Source organism: Hyla sarda, chromosome 7 (assembly GCF_029499605.1).
Source record: "Hyla sarda isolate aHylSar1 chromosome 7, aHylSar1.hap1, whole genome shotgun sequence".
NCBI lineage: Eukaryota > Metazoa > Chordata > Amphibia > Anura > Hylidae > Hyla > Hyla sarda.
In genome coordinates, this window is record NC_079195.1 from 223,835,586 (window position 1) to 223,857,167 (window position 21,582).

Consider the following 21,582-nt stretch of genomic DNA (forward strand, 5'->3'; position numbering starts at 1 on the left):
TGCTGGGAGTTGTAGTTTTGCAACAGCTGGAGGCACCCTGGTTGGGAAACACTGACATAGACAGTGATTACAGCTCCCAGCAGATCTTTATTACTTTTATATGTAAGGATTTGCTTTATCTGTATTAGTTATCTACTTATTTTTCTTTAATTCTCACTTTTTCCTATTTTTGGATGACATTTTGGTGGCTTCAGAACCAATTACCAGGTTTCCATAGAGTTATGGTCTCAACATACAATGGTTTCAACATACGATGGTCGTCCCGGAACCAATTAATATTGTAACTTGAGGGACTACTGTATATATATATATATATATATATATATATATATATATATATATATATAACCATATAAAGATGGCATGTGCTACATGCATGTATAAATCACAAATGCCAAAAAACACATAGTCATGTTCCATTCGGTGTCGTGACATTTCCGTTTTGCCTATTTCTTCCAGTTCTTATATTATTCTTCATGCAATGGGTGGAAAAATTGCTGAGTTAACAGTTTTCTATGTGAGCGGAGCTTAGAGCTGTAAAGAACCATCTGGATGATCATCACATCTTCTTCTTGTACAGTCTGACCGCACACACACGGAACCGAGGGGGTCAACATTTCTAATAAAACTATCCTGGGACCAGGGGGGGGGGGGGGGGATCAGCTGTAATATGTGGAAGAGTCCAGCTGTAAGTTTTCAATTTCCTTGCAGCGCCACCGCAGGAGAAATGAGGCATTACACTGTTCACTTCTATACGATTCTATATAATCGCAGCAGTAACTGCCAAAATGCAGTAAAAACCTGAAAATGCTGTAAAAATACAGTTTTAAAGGGGTACTCCAGAGCGGGGGTGGCGGGGGTCGTGATGTCACGCCACACCCCCTCAATGCAAGTCTATGGGAGGGGGCGTGACGGCCGTCACGCCCCCTCCCATAGACGTGCATTGAGGGGGCGTGGTGTGATGTTGCCAGGGGCGTGGGCGTGACGTCACGACCCCCGCCGCGCCCCGCTCCAAGCGTTCTAAATTAACGCTGGGTGCTGCACAGAGATAGCGGGGGTCCCAACTGCGGGACCCCCCGCGATCAGACATCTTATCCCCTATCCTTTGGGTAGGAGATAAGATGTCTAGGGGCGGAGAACCCCTTTAATTCAACATGTTAACAGTCTAAAGACTTCATTTCTTTGTAAAACACCTCATTTGTCATCACAGACCAAATCCCATTCTCCTCATAGCAATATCTAAAGAGTGCACTTTGAATAAGAAAACACACCAAAACTGCACATAATGTGAATTGGCCTTAATCCAAGTACGAGTCTAATCAGTTCACCTGGGTGACCTTCAGCAGCTTAAAGGAGTAGTCCAGGCCTGAAAAACGTATCCCCTATCCTAAGGATAGGGGATAAGTTTCAGATCGCGGGGGGATCTGACCGCTGGGGCCCCCCGCGATCTTCTATACGGGGGCCTGGCAGCCGGCGGGAAGGGGGCGCGTTGACCACCGCGGGCGACACAACACAATCCCTCAATACAGCTTTTACAAACAAATTTGTAAATTACTTCTATTTAAAATTCTTAATCCATCCAGTACTTAATCCTTCAGCTGCTGTATGCTCCACAGGAAGTTCTTTTCTTTTTGAATTTATTTTCTGTATAACCACAGTGCTCTCTGCTGCCACCTCTGTCCATGTCAGGAACTGTCCAGAGCAGGAGCAAATCCCCATGACAAACCTCTCCTGGTCTGGACAGTTCCTGACATGGACAGAGGTGGCAGCAGAGAGCACTGTGGTCAGACTGAAAAGAACTACTCAACTTCCTCTGGAGCATACAGAAGCTTATAAGTACTGGAAGGATTAAGACTTTTTTAATACAAGTAATTTACAAATCTGTTTAACTTTTTAGCACCAGTTGATGTTAAAAAAAATAGTTTTCCACTGGAGTACCCCTTTAAAGCTCCGAGGTGTCCCAAACATCATAATAGCCCGGATGTGCCTACTACTGCCGCACTCCCTACAGATCCATAATAACAAGACTAATAATGATAATAAATAGTAATACAGTGGAGCTGCCGACATCGATGACAAGATATATAAAAGTCCTTGTCTCATCGCATTTAGACGCTTCTTAGGTCCTATTAGCGAGAGGCCAAATCCAGTCATTAAGTCTCATCGGGCTTAAAATGAAAACCATCCCGCAATAACTCTCAGTCGCTGTTGCGAATTATCTCCCGGTTATTTGCTCGTCCACATCAGAAGAGTCTTGTTACGTGCTTCCTATACATGACTAAGCACAGACAAATACCGATGAAACAGACCGAAACCGCAAAAAAAAAAAAAAAAAAAAAAAAAGAAGCTCAAAAATTCTCAGCATAAACAAGAGAAAAAAACAAACTATTATTGTCTTAATAGTCATATAATAGCAGTAAAGACATCATAATGTAATACAACTCCCAGCATGCCCTGACACGTGCCCATCTGGGCTTAATAAGGCGTCATCACTGCACAATGAAGTTCTGAAACTTTTTTTTTTATATACTTTGTGCTTCAATTCTTCATCAGTTTCACGTTTTCTGTTTGCTGTCATTGAATAGAAACATTCTCGTTTACAGTAATGGAGGAAAAGCCATACCACCGGTATTCCTGTAAAACAAGCGTTAAACTATAGGGGTTACAGCAGTTGCCACTGTGACCCCTATGCCAGGAAGGACAGGACCCCCCCCCCCCACACACACACATCAATGCTGGCACTTCACTTAATGATTGGGTAGAGCGTTCCTAGAGCAACATAGAGTTCCAGCTGCACAGTCCTCTCTATCCCCTCCCTGCACTCATCTCTATGATCATAGAGAGAACTGTGTGGTCATACAGTTACAGCTGCACAGTCCTCTCTATCCCCTCCTTGCACTCATCTCTATGATCATAGAGAGAACTGTGTGGTCAAACAGTTACAGCTGCACAGTCCTCTCTATCCCCTCCCTGCACTCATCTCTTTGATCAAAGAGAGAACAGTGTGGCCATACAGTTACAGCTGCACAGTCCTCTCTATCCCCTCCCCTGCACTCATCTCTATGATCATAGACAGTACTGTGTGGTCATACAGTTACAGCTGCACAGTCCCTCTCTATCCCCTCCCTGCACTCATCTCTATGATCATAGAGAGAACTGTGTGGTCATACAGTTACAGCTGAACAGTCCTCTCTATCCCCTCCCTGCACTCATCTCTATGATCATAGAGAGAACTGTGTGGTCATACAGTTACAGCTGAACAGTCCTCTCTATCCCTCCCTGCACTCATCTCTTTGATCATAGAGAGAACTGTGTGGTCATACAGTTACAGCTGCACAGTCCTCTCTATCCCCTCCCTGCACTCATCTCTTTGATCATAGAGAGAACTGTGTGGTCATACAGTTACAGCTGAACAGTCCTCTCTATCCCCTCCCTGCACTCATCTCTATGATCATAGAGAGAACTGTGTGGTCATACAGTTACAGCTGCACAGTCCTCTCTATCCCATCCCTGCACTCATCTCTTTGATCATAGAGAGAACAGTGTGGCCATACAGTTACAGCTGCACAGTCCTCTCTATCCCCTCCCTGCACTCATCTCTATGATCAGTGAACAGAAGAGAAAACATTTTTTAACCAGGACAACGCTGAAGCCTCGAAAAGGTAGCTAACCGCTGGACATCGGGTATGAAAGATAATCCGATCCACTGCTGTCAGTCAGGGATCTTTACATTAACCCCTTCATTGCCACTCCCCCTAGGCCACAATGCATACTCCTATTAACCCCCACACTTCCTTTCACCACCAGGTATCCTTGATAGCTTTCCAGAATGTTCCTGCACCTTCCGGCTGAAGGACCAAGGAAGTCTCCCGAGAAATTATTCCAGTGTTTCTCAACCAGGGTGCCTCCAGATGTTGCAAAACTACAACTCCCAGCATGCCTGGACAGCCTTTGGCTGTCCAGGCATGCTGGGAGTTGTAGTTTTGCAACATCTGGAGGCACCCTGGTTGGGAAACACTGCATTATACTAAGATCACTCATGTATTCGCTCTGCCCTGACGTTGAAGGTGCATGCTGGGAGTTGTAGTTACAGCTTACAGACCGGAACAAAATTGACATGACTACATCTGAGCGTTTGTCTTTATTATGATTTATGATTCTTAGGTTCTTAATAGTTCAATGAAGTTGTAGAAGTTACAGCAAATGATTTATGAAACATCTGCAATGAGCTATTAGGGGCATTAGGCCCTGACACCCGGGTAGAATGTCTTTTATGTATTGTGTATGTCACTTTTAGCACTCTGGGCACCACTAGGAAACATAAAATGTAAAACATACATCCATATTTGTCAAAAGCAAAATCGTACCCCTGTAGTGCCAGGGAAATTGGCAGGATATTAAAGGGAAGAAATGCTGCAGCGTCGGCCATTGGAGGCAGAGAGTTTGGCAGCTTTCAGCAACCACTTTGGGGATATTTTTCTCATTATAGTAGGAGGAAGGGGACCGGGAGGGCACAAAAAAACCTACAACAGGAGAGGGGGGGAGGTGCTATAAAACCCGGGGCTAGGATGGTGGCGCAATAGTCATGCTGGGGCCCAGCGGCCAATAAAGGTTCATTCACACTGCAATTACATCTGTATAAAGAGTTTTAAAGGGGTACTCCGGTGGAAAACTTTTTTTTAATTTTTTTATCAACTGGTGCCAGAAAATTAAACAGATTTGTAAATGACTTCTATTAAAAAAAAATCTTAATCCTTCCAGTACTTATTAGCTGCTGAATACTACAGAGGAAATTCTTTTCTTTTTGGAACACAGAGCTCTCTGCTGACATCAAGAGCACAGTGCTCTCTGCTGACATCTCTGTCCATTTTAGGAACTGTCCAGAGCAGCATATGTTTTTCTATGGGGATTTTTAAAATGGACAGAGATGTCAGCAGAGAGCACTGTGCTCTTGATGTCAGCAGAGAGCACGGTGTTCCAAAAAGAAGATAATTTCCTCTGTAGTATTCAGCAGCTAATAAGTACTGGAAGGATTAAGATTTTTTTAACAGAAGTAATTTACAAATCTGTTTAAATTTCTGGCACCAGTTGATTTAAAAAAAAAAAAAAAAAAAAAGTTTTCCACCGGAAAACCCCTTTAATTTGACATCCATAACCTTATTTAAAGGGGTACTCCGCCCCTGGGCATCTTATCCCCTATCCAAATGATAGGAGATAAGATGTCTGATCGCGGGGGTCCTGCTGCTGGGACTCTCCGTGATCTCCCTGCAGCACCCCCCCCCCCCCCTTTCAATGCAAGTCTATGCGACGTCACAAGGCCGTGGCATCACAAGCCTTTGGCGCCGCTTCGCCAGTCATTTGGCACGGAGTGAACTTTGCACCGTGCATCGGATGACTGGGGTGCCGCACTGGTATGACATCTTATCCCCTACCCTTTGGATGGGGGATAAGATGTCTAGGGGCGAAGGGGTACTCTGGTGGAAAACAAATGTTTTCCAAATCAACTGGTGCCAGAAAGTTATACAGATTTGTAAAATTACTTCCGTTTAAAAATCTTAATCCTTCCAGTACTTATCAGCTGCTGTATGCCTCAGAGAAAGTTGTATAGTTCTTTCCAGTCTAACCACACTGCTCTCTGCTGCCACCTCTGTCTGTGTCAGGAACTGTCAAAATCCCCATAGCGAACCTCTCCTGCTCTGGTCTCAGTTCCAGACACGGACAGAGGTGGCAGCAGAGAGCACTGTGGTCAGACTGAAAATAAAGTGAGAACCAATAAGATGAATCGGCAAAATATGAAACATTTTACATTGATTAAACCATGAAAGAGCGTATCCAAAGTGATATTTTCATTTAAAGTGTACCCGTCATTTGCAAAAAAAACTTTTCATATAATGCAGATAATATTATATGTATATTTGCCATATACATTGGTGAAAACATTTGTATATTTTTGGGTGCAAAAACGCTGTCTTGTCCCTGCAGCTACTGCCTGTGTGTCTCTGTGCAGAGACAGGAAGTGAGGGCGGGACAAGCAGAGCTCTGTGCAGGCTCCTGGCTTGTCAATCAGCCTGCTGTGTGAGCCGGAGGCTCACACAGCAGGCTGATTGACAAGCCAGGAGCCTGCACAGAGCCTTGCTTAAACAGTGGAAATGCAGGTGGACAGGATTCAAATGCGCCAGATTCTTCAATGATTTAAGAAGTATTCCAGCCCCTAAAAACCTATCCCCCATCCACAGCATAGTCTCTGATCGCGTCTTTTCATAACAGGGCCCCAACACTCTGGGTTGATGCACTTAGGTATCTCTGGATCTCCTACGAATACTGCATGAAGTGCATGCCGACCCACTGTGATCAGACACTTATCCCTATCCAGATGGTAGGGGATATGTTTTTGGGAGCTGGAAATACCCCTTTAACAAATCTGGTGCATCTGTGGACTGTCTAGTCTAAGTCTGTACTGTCTAGTCTAAGTTTACACCAACCATTAGTTGGATAAAATTTGTCACGTTATTTGCCAAAAATTGTCACGTTATGGTCTTTTAAACCATGGGCCCCCTTTCCCCCCAAAAGTGAATTTTTTTTTTTGTTTTGGCACTCACACAGCATAAAAAATGTGGCTCACATCAAAAGTTTGGCGCACGGGGAGGGAAAATCCTGGCGCATCAGGCCCTATATATTTCAAGCCACAATTTAAAGAAATGATTACTTACACTGAACCAGGACTTGCTGTAGGAGGAGGACCTGAAAATAAAATAGTAGGGTGTTAAATATAACCAAATTATAATTCAATTAAAATAATAATTAAATAAATAAAATAAAAAAATATATATATATAATTAAATTAATTTCTAAACAATATAAAAAATAAAAAAAACTCACCAAATTTGACAAACAGGACCCCAGTGGTGGAAACAGTTTTTCTCCCATTGGTCGCAACGCACTGGAAGTATCCGGTGTCGGTCGTGTCAAGGTTTCGTATGCGCAGCCTGGAGCCATAATTGGTGGCGCGGAAGGATATCCTGCGGGGTTCTTGCACGACGGGAGCATCGTTCTTTAACCATCGTATGGTGGGGGAAGGATTCCCCGAAACTCTGCAATGCAATTCTGCCGTCTGGCCCAGTGACGTTGTTATGTTGTTCATTGGTTCGTCGAGCGTCAAATAAATATCTGTCAGGATGAAAAAAAGAGATTTCTGAATACAAATATTAACAAAAAGATATTGTCTTGCAGGTTGTGTCACTTGTTACCTGCCTTAAAGGGGTACTCCCGTGGAAACCTTTTTTTTTTTTTTTTAATTAACTGGTGCCAGAAAGTTAAATAGATTTGTAAATCACTTATATTAAAAAATCTTAATCCTTCCAGCACTTTTTAGGGGCTGTATACTAAAGAGAAATCCAAAAAAGAAATGCATTTCCTGTGATGTCCTGACCACAGTGCTCTGTGCTGACCTCTGCTGTCTATTTTAAGGAACTGTCCAGAACAGGAGAAAATCCCCATAGCAAACATATCCTGCTCTGGAGGTCATCAGAGAGCACTGTGGTCAGGACATCACAGGAAATGCATTTCTTTTTTGTATTTCTCTTTAGTATACAGCCCCTAAAAAGTACTGGAAGGATTACGATTTTTTAATAGAAGTGATTTACAAATCTGTTTAACTTTCTGGCACCAGTTGATAAAAAAAAAAAAAAAAAAAAAAAAGTTTTCCACAGGAGTACCCCTTTAACTGATACCATTGATACCCATCTTCACTTTGGGGAATGCCACTGGGTACTGTAGAGCATCGACCTCCCTGCATTTCAGGAAGGATGAGTAAGCTATCACTGCTGGGGCTTCAGAAGACTGGGAAAGCTCGGTGGCAGGCATACTGAACTCATTTTCTGAAGTTCTGCCTGTGCATAACGTTCAGAATGATAGGCAGAGGCGCATTACGGAGTTCAACTTATGGCTTAGTAAATGGTGTCAAGAGCAAGGATTTGGCTTTGTGTCTCATGATAGCTCTACTTGGAATAGAAAGGAACTGTACAAAAAAGACGGTTTGCATCTTTCTCTCAAAGGATTGAATGTACTCAGTTCGGTGAACCATTCCGAGAATTTGCTAAGGAGTATTCAAAATAGGAAAGGGGGGGGGGGGGGGCAAAAGAGTGAAAATCCATGAGTCCAATTGCCCCCGAAACAATGCCAGAACATGTCAGTAGCACAGAGGTTAAGAAATGACAAGCTCAGAGTCCTGTCTACAAATGCTCGCAGTTTAGGTAATAAAATCAATGAATTTGGGTCAATTATAGCATCTGAGAATGTAGATTTAGTGGCTGTTACTGAGACATGGTTTAATAAAAGTAATGACTGGGACATGACCATACCAGGGTACTCTTTATACAGAAGAGACAGAGAAGACAAGAAAGGAGGAGAAATGGCCCTGTATGGGAAAGCATAAAATCTAACCTAAAACAAGTTAGTGAGGCCAACATAGAGTCAGTTTGGGTTACGTTGCAGTTTGGTAATCAGACAGTAACTCGTGTAGGTGTGAAATATATAGACCACCTGGCCAAGATAAAGAATTAGATGATCTACTAGTTTAGGAAATAGCTAAAATGGCAATGAAAGTAGAAGTTATCATTATGGGAGACTTCAATCCTCCGGATATAAACTGGAAAACCAAAATAGCAAGTTCTGCCAGGAGTACAGATATTCTAAATTCCCTCCTGGGATTATCTCTACAACAAGTGGTTGAGGAGCCAACCCGGAGGGAGGCCATTTTGGATTTGGTATTCACAAATGGGGATTTGGTATATGATGTTATTGTAGGCGAAAGCTTGGGATCTAGTGATCACCAGTCAGTGTGGATTAATATAAGAACAGTGAAAGAGTCACACCACACAAAAATGAAAGTTTTAGGTTTTAGAAAAACAGACTTTTCAAAAATGAGATTAGTCATAAATGAGTCCCTATCAGACTGGAACGCATTACATGGAGTCCAGGAGAAATTAGACTACTTACAAGGCGCATTGTTGAAGGCAACAGAAAATTGCATTAGACTTGTCAGTAAAAGCAGAAAAAGGAAGAGACCACAGTGGTACTCAGCAGAATTGGCCAAAATCATAAAAAACATAAAGCTAGCATTTAGTAGTTAGAAAAAAAACAGAGCAATGAAGATAGGGAAATCTACAAGACTAGGCAGAAAGAGGCCAAGCAAGTTATAAGAACTTCTAAAGCGCAGGCAGAAGAAAAACTAGCTCAGTCTGTGAAAAAAGGGGCTAAGACTTTCTTCAGATATATCAATGAAAAAAAAAAAAGAAAACAAGGAATAACTAAATTAAAAACAAAGGAAGGAAGGTATGTAGAAGAGAATAAGGGGCGAGCCGACTGCCTTAATGATGACTTCTGTTCAGTTTTTACAGATGAAAAGAAGGAAAAGGACCTCAATTAGGGAGGAAAACCAATGAAACATTTGATGCATGTGTCTTTACAGAGGAAGAGGTTCTACGTTTGCTGTCTAAAGTGAAGACAAATAAATCACAGGGGCCTGATGGGATACACCCAAAAATATTAAAAGAGCTTCGTGGTGAGCTAGACTGCTAACAGATTTATTTAACCAATCACTGGTAACAGACTAGCCTAATGGTCCTTGACAAAGCCGAATCCATCGGCGAAATGTCGGACGGGCTATAGTAGTGATTTTAATTAGCAGAGTGCAGTTCCGATAATATACATAGCACAATGCAAGACTGAGTGCACATCCCTCCTGTCAGTGACCGCCGCGGACAGACAGTTATATACGCAGCGAGTCAGATGTCCATTGAAGAAGTGACATACATACAGATACCTATTACTGGTGCACCTGCACAAGATCGGAAGCACTCTGTGTTTTTAAATTAGTTTGCACAGATTTGGTTTTATGCTCTATGGAGCTCAATAAAGTTTAAACTATACAGAAATAGTGGGGGGCATCTTAGTTTGGGGATTTTAGTCTGAGGTCCTATCCCTCAGTTGTGTTGATATGGTAACAGGACTCGCCCCAGAAGATTGGAAATTAGCAAATGTCGTGCCCATTCACAAGAAAGGTAGTAGGGAGGAATCAAGCAACTATAGACCAGTAAGTCTGACATCAATAGTGGGGAAATTAATGGAAACACTACTAAAGGATAGGATTGTGGAACATCTAAAATCCCATGGATTGCAAGATGAAAAACAACATGGGTTTACTTCAGGGAGATCATGTCAAACAAATCTTTTAGAAAGGGAGAAGTGCTCATGCCACTGTACTGTAGGGGATATGATAAAGACTTTTAAACACATAAAGGGAATCAACACGGTAAAGGAGGAGAACATATTTAAAAGAAGAAAAACTATCACAAGAGGACATCGTTTTAATTTAGAGGGGCAAAGGCTTATACAGTAATATGAGGAAGTATTACTTTACTGAGAGAGTAGTGGATGCATGGAATAGCCTTCCTGCAGAAGTGGTCGCTGCAAATACAGTGAAGGAGTTTAAACATGCATGGGAAAGGGATAAGGCTATCCTTCATATAAGATAGGGATAGGTATAAGACTATTCTTCATATAAGATAGGGATAGGCATAAGACTATCCTTCATATAAGATAGAGATAGGCATAAGGCTATCCTTCATATAAAATAGAGATAGGTATAAGGCTATCCTTCATATAAGATAGATATAGGCATAAGGCTATCCTTCATATAAGATAGGTATAGGTATAAGACTATTCTTCATATAAGATAGGGATAGGTATAAGGCTATCCTTCATATAAGATAGGCATAGGCATAAGGCTATCCTTCATATAAGATAGGGATAGGCATAAGACTATTCTTCATTAAGATAGAGATAGGCATAAGACTATCCTTCATATAAGATAGAGATAGGCATAAGGCTATCCTTCATATAAGATAGAACCAGGGACTATTTATAGGATTCAGATTATTGGGCAGACTAGATGGGCCGAATGGTTCTTATCTGCCGACACATTCTATATGTTTCTATGTTACTGCGTGCCACAGAGTATTCCCTGTCTCCTGAAGCCCCTGCAGCGATAGGCTACTCATCCTCCTTGAACTCCAAACTGTAGAGTTTGGTCCTCCCTGCATCTCTGTGGTTAAGAGTGCAAGGAGGATGAGTAGCCTATCACTGCTGGGGTTTCTGGAGACTGGGAGAGCTGGGTGGCATGCAGCATGTATCAATATATATATATATATATATATATATATATATATATATATATAGAGATAGAGAGAGAGAGAGAGAGAGAGAGAGAGAGAGAGAGAGAGAGAGAGAGAGAAAGAAAGTAAGTATCAGTCTCCCTACATTTCTGCAATTAGAAGTGCAGGGAGGAAGAGTAAGCTAATGCTGCCGGAGCTTCAGAAGACTGGAAAAGCTTGGTGGCACGCATGCTGCATGTCACCCAGCTCTCCCAGTCTCCAGAAACCCCAGCAATGATAGGCTGCTCATCCTATCTGCACTTCACATTGTTGAGTAGGGTCCTTCCTACATGTCTGCAGTGAAGAGTGCAAGGAGGACAAGAAATGTTTTATTGTTGGGGCTTCAGAAAACTGGGGAAGCCTGGTGGCATGCATACTGCCTGACACCCAGCTCTCCCAGTCTCCTGAAGCCCAAACAGTGATAGGTTGCTCATCCTCCTTGTACTCCACACTGTAGAGTATTGTCTACCCTGCATTTCTCCAGTTAGGAGTGCAGGAGGGACGAGCAGCCTATCATTGGTGGGGCTTGCTTTCCCAGTCTCCTAAAGCCCCAGCAATGATAGACTTTCTGCACTCCTCACTGCAGCAGTGCTGACATCCCTTCTCTCTGCTCCTGCACTGATGTCCTCTTCTCCCGTGTCCATCTGTCCTATTCTCTGCACCTGTCTGCCGGACAGTTAAATCATACTTTACCATGAAGTTGGTCCGGCGGCAGGAAATTTAAAACTCCGGAACAAGCTCCGCAGCCTGAGAGTAACACAATCAAGAGATGTACCGGAAGTTGCAATGACATAAATGGGCTCTGCCGTCACACGGGCTGCGAAAAATATCGGGACATCCCTAAACTTTACTATATTTTTATTTCACATATAAATAACACGTATTAAAGGCGTACTCCACCCCTAGACATCTTATACCCTATCCAAAGGAAACCCCGCAATCTCCCTGCTGCACCCGGCGTTCGTTAAGAGCGTCGGGTGCAGGTGATGTCACGGTTGCACCCCGCTAATGATGTCACGGCCATGCCCCCTTAATGCAAGTCTATAGACTTGCATTAAGGGGGCGTGGCCGTGTTGTTTCGAGCCTCCGCTCAGCATCGTCAGTCATCCGGCACGGAGCAAAGTTCACGTACATATGTTGAGTTTAATTTTTTTTTGCTAGATCTGTGAAATGGAAAAATTATGAGACACTTGAAAAAATCACATGACCACGGAATATGAAGATGTTTTGTTACAAGTCTTATCTGGAAGCAGCTGTTTAACATTGACGGTAAGGGCCTGAATTACAGATTCCGGGAATCATATGGATACATTGTGTCAACAACGAGCTGTTTCCCATGTCAGAATAACATGCGGGATGACTAATAAAGCTATCCTTGTTTAATTCCTATTAGAAATTGTCTGTTTAATGGCATTCTTGGTTTTTGCCAAGACAAACGCATCGGGCCGGTCTGTAGATATAACCCGGACATCAAAGCCGGGGATCCCATAAAAAAAGAAGCATTTCAGAACCAGTCAAACAAAAAGCCTATTTTTCCCTTCTTCTTGGCACCGCGAGCGCATTGTTCAGCTGCCGGCACCATGTGCATCTCTTTCATGTCAATCTCCAGCTATTCTTTAGGAAATGAATACTTTTGGTTTGGCTTGGGCGCGTGTTGTAAAATGGTAATAATCCCCCATTTCGCCATGATAGTCACCAGACCATCTCAAGAACAAGCCAAGACGGATGGCTTCATCAAGAGCGCCCGGTAATGGAACGTGGCAGATCGAAGACTTATCCTGTAATTCTACTGGAATGAAAAGCAAAATATGTTCTTCTAATGTTCATGGAGGATCTTTACTCCATTACCGGAACAAAAGGGAACGCGAGCCCCGGCGTCTATTGTATTTCTCCTCCTAATCTTATAAGGAGAATGGATGGGGAAGTAAGGCCCGAGAAATGAACCAACCGATACGAGGAAATCACAAAAACTGCAGGTACTGGACACTGAGCCTAACTACAGGGGTGACACCTAAACCTAATAAGACCCAAAATGACCAACCGGAGAACAGTACTATAAACAACACATGATGGGGGCAGAATTATAGAAGTTATATTCTTGTATATAGGGAGCAGGATTATAGTAGTTGTATTCTTGTATATAGGGGCAGTATTATAGTAGTTATATTCTTGTATATAGGGAGCAGGATTATAGTAGTTGTATTCTTGTATATAGGGGCAGTATTATAGTAGTTATATTCTTGTATATAGGAGGCAGTATTATAGTAGTTATATTCTTGTATATAGGAGCAGTATTATAGTAGTTATATTCTTGTATATAGGTGCAGTATTATAGTAGTTATATTCTTGTTTATAGGAGCAGTATTATAGTAGTTATATTCTTGTATATAGGAGCAGTGTCACGATGCCGGCTGGCAGGAGGTGGATCCTCTGTGCCAGAGAGGGATTGGCGTGGACCGTGCTAGTGGACCGGTTCTAAGTCACTACTGGTTTTCACCAGAGCCCGCCGCAAAGCGGGATGGTCTTGCTGCGGCGGTAGTGACCAGGTCGTATCCACTAGCAACGGCTCAACCTCTCTGACTGCTGAAGATAGGCGCGGTACAAGGGAGTAGACAGAAGCAAGGTCGGACGTAGCAGAAGGTCGGGGCAGGCAGCAAGGATCGTAGTCAGGGGCAACGGCAGGAGGTCTGGAACACAGGCTAGGAACACACAAGGAAACGCTTTCACTGGCACAATGGCAACAAGATCCGGCGAGGGAGTGCAGGGGAAGTGAGGTATACATAGGGAGTGCACAGGTGAACACACTAATTAGAACCACTTGCGCCAATCAGCGGCGCAGTGGCCCTTTAAATCGCAGAGACCCGGCGCGCGCGCGCCCTAGGGAGCGGGGCCGCGCGCGCCGGGACAGGACCGACGGAGAGCGAGTCAGGTACGGGAGCCGCGGTGCGCATCGCGAGCGGGCGCCACCCGCATCGCAAATCGCATCCCGGCTGGAGGCGGTATCGCAGCGCACCGGGTCAGTGGATCTGACCGGAGCGCTGCAGTAGCGAGAGTGTAGCAAGCGCTCCGGGGAGGAGCGGGGACCCGGAGCGCTCGGCGTAACAGTACCCCCCCCTTGGGTCTCCCCCTCTTCTTAGAGCCTGAGAACCTGAGGAGCAGACTTTTGTCTAGGATATTGTCCTCAGGTTCCCAGGATCTCTCTTCAGGACCACAACCCTCCCAATCGACCAAAAAAAAAGTTTTCCCTCTGACCTTCTTGGAGGCCAGTATCTCCTTTACGGAGAAGATGTCCGAGGAGCCGGAAACAGGAGTGGGAGAAACAAGTTTGGGGAGAGAAACGGTTGATGATGAGTGGTTTAAGAAGAGAAACGTGAAAGGCATTAGGAATACGAAGAGAAGGAGGAAGAAGAAGTTTGTAAGAGACAGGATTAATCGGGCACAAAATTTTGAAAGGACCAAGATAGCGTGGTCCCAATTTGTAGCTAGGGACACGGAAGCGGACATATTTAGCGGAGAGCCATACCTTGTCTCCAGGAGAAAAAATGGGGGGAGCTCTTCTTTTCTTATCAGCAAACTTCTTCATGCGTGATGAAGCCTGTAAGAGAGAATTTTGGGTCTCTTTCCATATGGTGGAAAGATCACGAGATATTTCATCCACAGCGGGCAAACCAGAGGGCAAGGGAGTAGGGAGGGGGGGAAGAGGGTGACGGCCGTACACCACGAAAAATGGGGATTTGGAGGAAGATTCAGAGACTCTGAAGTTATACGAGAATTCGGCCCATGGTAGAAGATCTGCCCAGTCATCCTGGCGGGAGGAAACAAAATGCCGTAAATAATCACCCAGGACCTGGTTAATTCTTTCTACTTGCCCATTGGATTGAGGATGATAGGCAGAAGAAAAGTTTAATTTAATCTTGAGTTGTTTACAGAGAGCCCTCCAGAATATTGACACGAATTGGACGCCTCTGTCCGAGACGATCTGCGTGGGCAACCCGTGAAGACGAAAAATGTGTACAAAAAATAGTTTTGCCAACTGAGGCGCTGAAGGAAGACCAGGAAGAGGGATGAAATGTGCCATCTTGGAGAATCGATCAACGACCACCCAAACAACAGTGTTGCCACGGGATGGGGGTAAATCTGTAATAAAGTCCATACCAATCAGAGACCAAGGCTGTTCGGGGACAGGCAGAGGATGAAGAAGACCAGCGGGCTTCTGGCGAGGAGTCTTATCCCGGGCACAGACAGTGCAGGCTCGCACAAAATCCACAACATCCGTCTCCAGAGTCGGCCACCAATAGAAACGAGAGATGAGTTGCACGGATTTCTTGATGCCCGCATGACCTGCGAGATGGGAGGAGTGACCCCATTTGAGGATTCCGAGGCGTTGGCGTGGAGAGACGAAGGTCTTCCCTGGAGGAGTTTGCCTGATGGAGGCTGGAGAAGTGGAGATCAGGCAGTCAGGAGGAATGATGTGTTGCGGAGAGAGCTCTACTTCCGAGGCATCCGAGGAACGAGAGAGAGCATCGGCCCTAATGTTCTTATCGGCAGGCCGAAAGTGAATTTCAAAATTAAATCGGGCAAAGAACAGAGACCACCTGGCCTGGCGAGGATTCAGCCGTTGGGCAGACTGGAGATAGGAGAGGTTCTTGTGATCGGTGTAAATAATAACTGGAAATCTTGATCCCTCCAGCAGATGCCTCCATTCCTCAAGTGCTAATTTAATGGCTAGTAGCTCTCGATCCCCGATGGAGTAGTTCCTCTCCGCCGGAGATAAGGTCCTAGAAAAAAAACCACAAGTAACAGCATGCCCGGAAGAATTTTTTTGTAGAAGGACCGCTCCAGCTCCTACTGAGGAGGCATCAACCTCCAATAGGAAGGGTTTAGATGGGTCAGGTCTGGAGAGCACGGGAGCCGAAGAAAGGCAGACTTGAGCCGTTTAAAGGCGTCTTCCGCTTGAGGAGGCCATGACTTAGGATTGGCATTCTTTTTGGTTAAAGCCACGATAGGAGCCACAATGGTAGAAAAATGTGGAATAAATTGTCTGTAATAATTGGCGAACCCCAAAAAACGTTGGATGGCACGGAGTCCGGAGGGGCGTGGCCAATCTAAGACGGCAGAGAGTTTGTCTGGATCCATTTGTAGTCCCTGGCCAGAGACCAAGTATCCTAGGAAAGGAAGAGATTGACATTCAAACAGACATTTCTCCATTTTGGCATAAAGTTGATTGTCACGAAGTCTCTGAAGAACCATGCGGACATGCTGGCGGTGTTCTTCTAGGTTGGCAGAAAAAATCAGGATATCGTCCAGATACACAACAACACAGGAATATAAGAGATCACGAAAAATTTCATTAACAAAGTCTTGGAAGACGGCAGGGGCGTTGCACAGGCCAAAGGGCATGACCAGATACTCAAAGTGTCCATCTCTAGTGTTAAATGCCGTTTTCCATTCATCCCCCTCTCTGATGCGGATGAGATTATAAGCACCTCTTAAGTCCAGTTTGGTAAAGATGTGGGCACCTTGGAGGCGATCAAAGAGTTCAGAGATGAGAGGTAGGGGGTAGCGGTTCTTTACCGTGATTTTATTAAGACCGCGGTAGTCAATGCAAGGACGTAGGGAGCCATCTTTTTTGGACACAAAGAAAAATCCGGCTCCGGCAGGAGAGGAGGATTTGCGGATAAAGCCCTTTTTTAAATTTTCCTGGATGTACTCAGACATAGCAAGAGTCTCTGGGGCAGAGAGAGGATAAATTCTGCCCCCGGGGTGGAGTAGTGCCCGGGAGGAGGTCAATAGGACAGTCATAAGGCCTGTGAGGAGGTAGAGTCTCAGCTTGTTTTTTGCAAAAAACATCCGCAAAGTCCATATAGGCCTTAGGGAGACCGGTTACAGGGGGAACCACAGGGTCACGGCAAGGAGAACTGGGAACCGGTTTAAGGCAGTCCTTGAAACAAGAGGAACCCCAACTCTTGATCTCCCCAGTGGACCAATCCAGGGTTGGGGAATGGTGTTGAAGCCAGGGTAGTCCGAGGAGAATTTCGGAAGTGCAATTGGGGAGGACCAAAAACTCAATTTTCTCGTGATGAGGTCCGATGCACATTAGGAGGGGCTCCGTGCGGAAACGTATGGTACAGTCCAATCTTTCATTGTTAACACAATTGATGTAGAGGGGTCTGGCGAGACTGGTCACCGGGATGTTGAACCTGTTGATGAGAGAGGCCAAAATAAAATTTCCTGCAGATCCGGAATCCAAGAAGGCCATAGTAGAGAAGGAGAAGGTAGAGGCAGATATCCGCACAGGCACAGTAAGACGTGGAGAAGCAGAGTTGACATCAAGGACTGCCTCACTTTTGTGCGGAGTCAGCGTACGTCTTTCCAGGCGGGGAGGACGGATAGGACAATCCTTCAGGAAGTGTTCGGTACCGGCACAGTACAGGCAGAGATTCTCCATGCGGCGTCGTGTCCTCTCTTGAGGTGTCAGGCGAGACCGGTCGACCTGCATAGCCTCCACGGCGGGAGGCACAGGAACGGATTGCAGGGGACCAGAGGAGAGAGGAGCCGGGGAGAAAAAACGCCTCGTGCGAACAAAGTCCATATCCTGGCGGAGCTCCTGACGCCTTTCGGAAAAACGCATGTCAATGCGAGTGGCTAGATGAATGAGTTCATGTAGGTTAGCAGGGATTTCTCGTGCGGCCAGAACATCTTTAATGTTGCTGGATAGGCCTTTTTTAAAGGTCGCGCAGAGGGCCTCATTATTCCAGGATAGTTCAGAAGCAAGAGTACGGAATTGTACGGCGTACTCGCCAACGGAAGAATTACCCTGGACCAGGTTCAACAGGGCAGTCTCAGCAGAAGAGGCTCGGGCAGGTTCCTCAAAGACACTTCGAATTTCCGAGAAGAAGGAGTGTACAGAGGCAGTGACGGGGTCATTGCGGTCCCAGAGCGGTGTGGCCCATGACAGAGCTTTTCCAGACAGAAGGCTGACTACGAAAGCCACCTTAGACCTTTCAGTAGGAAACTGGTCCGACATCATCTCCAAGTGCAGGGAACATTGAGAAAGAAAGCCACGGCAAAACTTAGAGTCCCCATCAAATTTATCCGGCAAGGATAGTCGTAGGCCTGAAGCGGCCACTCGCTGCGGAGGAGGTGCAGGAGCTGGCGGAGGAGATGATTGCTGAAGCTGTGGTAGTAGCTGCTGTAGCATCACGGTCAGTTGAGACAGCTGGTGGCCTTGTTGCGCTATCTGTTGTGACTGCTGGGCGACCACCGTGGTGAGGTCGGCGACAACTGGCAGAGGGACTTCAGCGGGATCCATGGCCGGATCTACTGTCACGATGCCGGCTGGCAGGAGGTGGATCCTCTGTGCCAGAGAGGGATTGGCGTGGACCGTGCTAGTGGACCGGTTCTAAGTCACTACTGGTTTTCACCAGAGCCCGCCGCAAAGCGGGATGGTCTTGCTGCGGCGGTAGTGACCAGGTCGTATCCACTAGCAACGGCTCAACCTCTCTGACTGCTGAAGATAGGCGCGGTACAAGGGAGTAGACAGAAGCAAGGTCGGACGTAGCAGAAGGTCGGGGCAGGCAGCAAGGATCGTAGTCAGGGGCAACGGCAGGAGGTCTGGAACACAGGCTAGGAACACACATGGAAACGCTTTCACTGGCACAATGGCAACAAGATCCGGCGAGGGAGTGCAGGGGAAGTGAGGTATACATAGGGAGTGCACAGGTGAACACACTAATTAGAACCACTTGCGCCAATCAGCGGCGCAGTGGCCCTTTAAATCGCAGAGACCCGGCGCGCGCGCGCCCTAGGGAGCGGGGCCGCGCGCGCCGGGACAGGACCGACGGAGAGCGAGTCAGGTACGGGAGCCGGGGTGCGCATCGCGAGCGGGCGCCACCCGCATCGCGAATCGCATCCCGGCTGGAGGCGGTATCGCAGCGCACCGGGTCAGTGGATCTGACCGGAGCGCTGCAGTAGCGAGAGTGTAGCGAGCGCTCCGGGGAGGAGCGGGGACCCGGAGCGCTCGGCGTAACAAGCAGTATTATAGTAGTTATATTCTTGTATATAGGAGCACTATTATAGTAGTTATATTGTTATATATAGGGGCAGTATTATAGTAGTTATATTGTTATATATAGGGGCAGTATTATAGTAGTTATATTGTTATATATAGGGGCAGTATTATAGTAGTTATATTTTTGTATATAGGAGCACTATTATAGTAGTTATATTCTTGTATATAGGAGCAGTATTATAGTAGTTATATTCTTGTATATAGGGGCTGTATTATAGTAGTTATATTCTTGTATATAGGAACACTATTATAGTAATTATATTGTTATATATGGGGCAGTATTATAGTAGTTATATTGTTATATATAGGGGCACTATTATAGTAGTTATATTTTTGTATATAGGAGCAGTATTATAGTAGTTATATTCTTGTATATAGCAGCAGTATTATAGTAGTTATATTCTTGAATATAGGGGCAGTATTATAGTAGTTACATTCTTGTATATAGGGGCAGTATTATAGTAGTTATATTCTTGTATATAGGAGGCAGTATTATAGTAGTTATATTCTTGTATATAGGAGCAGTATTATAGTAGTTATATTCTTGTATATAGGAGGCAGTATTATAGTAGCTATATTCTTGTATATAGGAGCAGTATTATAGTAGTTATATTCTTGTATATAGGAGGCAGTATTATAGTAGTTATATTCTTGTATATAGGGGCAGTATTATAGTAGTCATATTCTTGTATATAGAAGCAGTATTATAGTAGATATATTCTTGTTTATAGGAGCAGTATTATAGTAGTTCTATTCTTGTATATAGGAGGCAGTATTATAGTAGTTATATTCTTGTATATAGGAGCAGTATTATAGTAGTTATTTTCTTGTATATAGGAGGCAGTATTACAGTAGTTATATTCTTGTATATAGGAGCAGTATTATAGTAGTTATATTCCTCTATATAGGAACAGTATTATAGTAGTTATATTCTTGTACATAGGGGGCAGTATAATAGTAGTTATATTCTTGTACATAGGGGGCAGTATTATAGTTGTTATATTCTTGTAGATAGGGGGCAGTATTATAGTAGTAATAGACTTGCTACAGGAGACAGTGTTAACCTTTTCTTTAACGATCCACAGAAAACCACAGCACTGTTGATGCGCATACATGAATGTTTGGCAAGAGCCCATTGTAGGCAGAAATACATATAAAAACAAATTACAATCATCATGTTATTCTTTAAGGTCATTATTATTTCCAGATTACACTGCTAAAGTGCAGCAGGAATTCTCTATAACACGTTCGTTTTCGTCAAGTGGGATAAAATATGTATTTTTCATAGCAAATTGAGTAAAAAATGGATCAGGTTATATCCAAATATGTTTCACGAAAGCCATTTCGGGCCTATAATTTATTACAACCAGGCGTGACCCCGTTCCCACACTGATTAATACAATAGTTATGAGGTGTATATATTGGTCCGGGAGGGCCAGTAATGGGTTAATGTCTTGATAAGGGGCCAGTACCACTTTGTTAAAGACCTTCTCCTTCCTCCATGTACCTTATCCTCATCCAAGACATCTGCAGCAACTTAAGTCCCTGGCACTTAGCTCGGCATGATGCGAGCCGCGCCGATTCACAGTCCTCCATTCACTTTCTCCAGGGTTTGGCTGGCGTGCCCGAGTCTGCAGCCAGATACACACAGTTTCTGCCATTCGGTGTAATGTGCGTGCCAGCTACTTTTCTGCCCCAGATCTTGGAAAGTACAAGAAAAGAAACTAAGAAATCCAGTAATTAAAACTGATTATAAAACCTAATTATTTTGTGTCAGAGCGAATCTACACCGCGATAAACTTGGATTCGCGCATTTCCTGGAATTTAAATATTTTCGGTTCCACCTAAATTAACAGCGTGATTCCACTTTCAACGCAATTTCACCAATTAAAGAGAACCTCTCATGATCTTGTTAATGTTATACTCCTCCCAGGTCACTGCCCCCATCATGATAAACTTCCCCCGGCCTTTATTTTTATTATTTTTTAGTTTTCTACCTTGATATTGTTCTGTATTTTCTGCTCAGTCTCAGTCAGATTCACAGACTGGAAAGGGGCGTTCCCCAGCAGGCGTGACATCATCTGAAGCCATACAGGGGAGAACTTCCTCCCTCAGGCTGGGTTCACACTACGTTTTGTCCCATACGGGACCGCATACGGCAGGGGGAGTTGAAAACTTGCGCTCCCGTATGCGGTCCCGTATGTAATGCATTTCAATGAGCTAACCGGAGTGAAACGCTGACTCCGGTCGGCTCATTTTTGCCCCGTATGCGATTTTCCACCGGACCTAAAATCGTAG

At 44.6% G+C, this 21,582-nt stretch overlaps 1 protein-coding gene and 1 long non-coding RNA gene across 5 annotated transcripts in view; one reads left to right on the forward strand and one right to left on the reverse strand.

Annotated features, from left to right (window-relative positions):
* Positions 1–21,582, reverse strand: part of ROR1 (receptor tyrosine kinase like orphan receptor 1) — a 318,627-nt gene that overhangs the window by 71,729 nt on the left and 225,316 nt on the right. For all 4 annotated transcript variants that reach the window (XM_056532850.1, XM_056532852.1, XM_056532851.1 and 1 more), the window contains exons 3-4: positions 6,880–7,167; positions 6,711–6,741 (exon numbers count right to left, since the gene is read on the reverse strand). In XM_056532850.1, the coding sequence (XP_056388825.1) occupies positions 6,711–6,741; positions 6,880–7,167 (319 nt within the window). The remainder of the gene's footprint in view (positions 1–6,710; positions 6,742–6,879; positions 7,168–21,582) is intronic.
* LOC130283415 (uncharacterized) overlaps positions 1–21,582 on the forward strand; it is a 43,809-nt gene that overhangs the window by 5,243 nt on the left and 16,984 nt on the right. Inside the window, exon 2 of the long non-coding RNA XR_008846690.1 lies at positions 12,375–12,482. This is a non-coding gene — a long non-coding RNA (uncharacterized LOC130283415). The remainder of the gene's footprint in view (positions 1–12,374; positions 12,483–21,582) is intronic.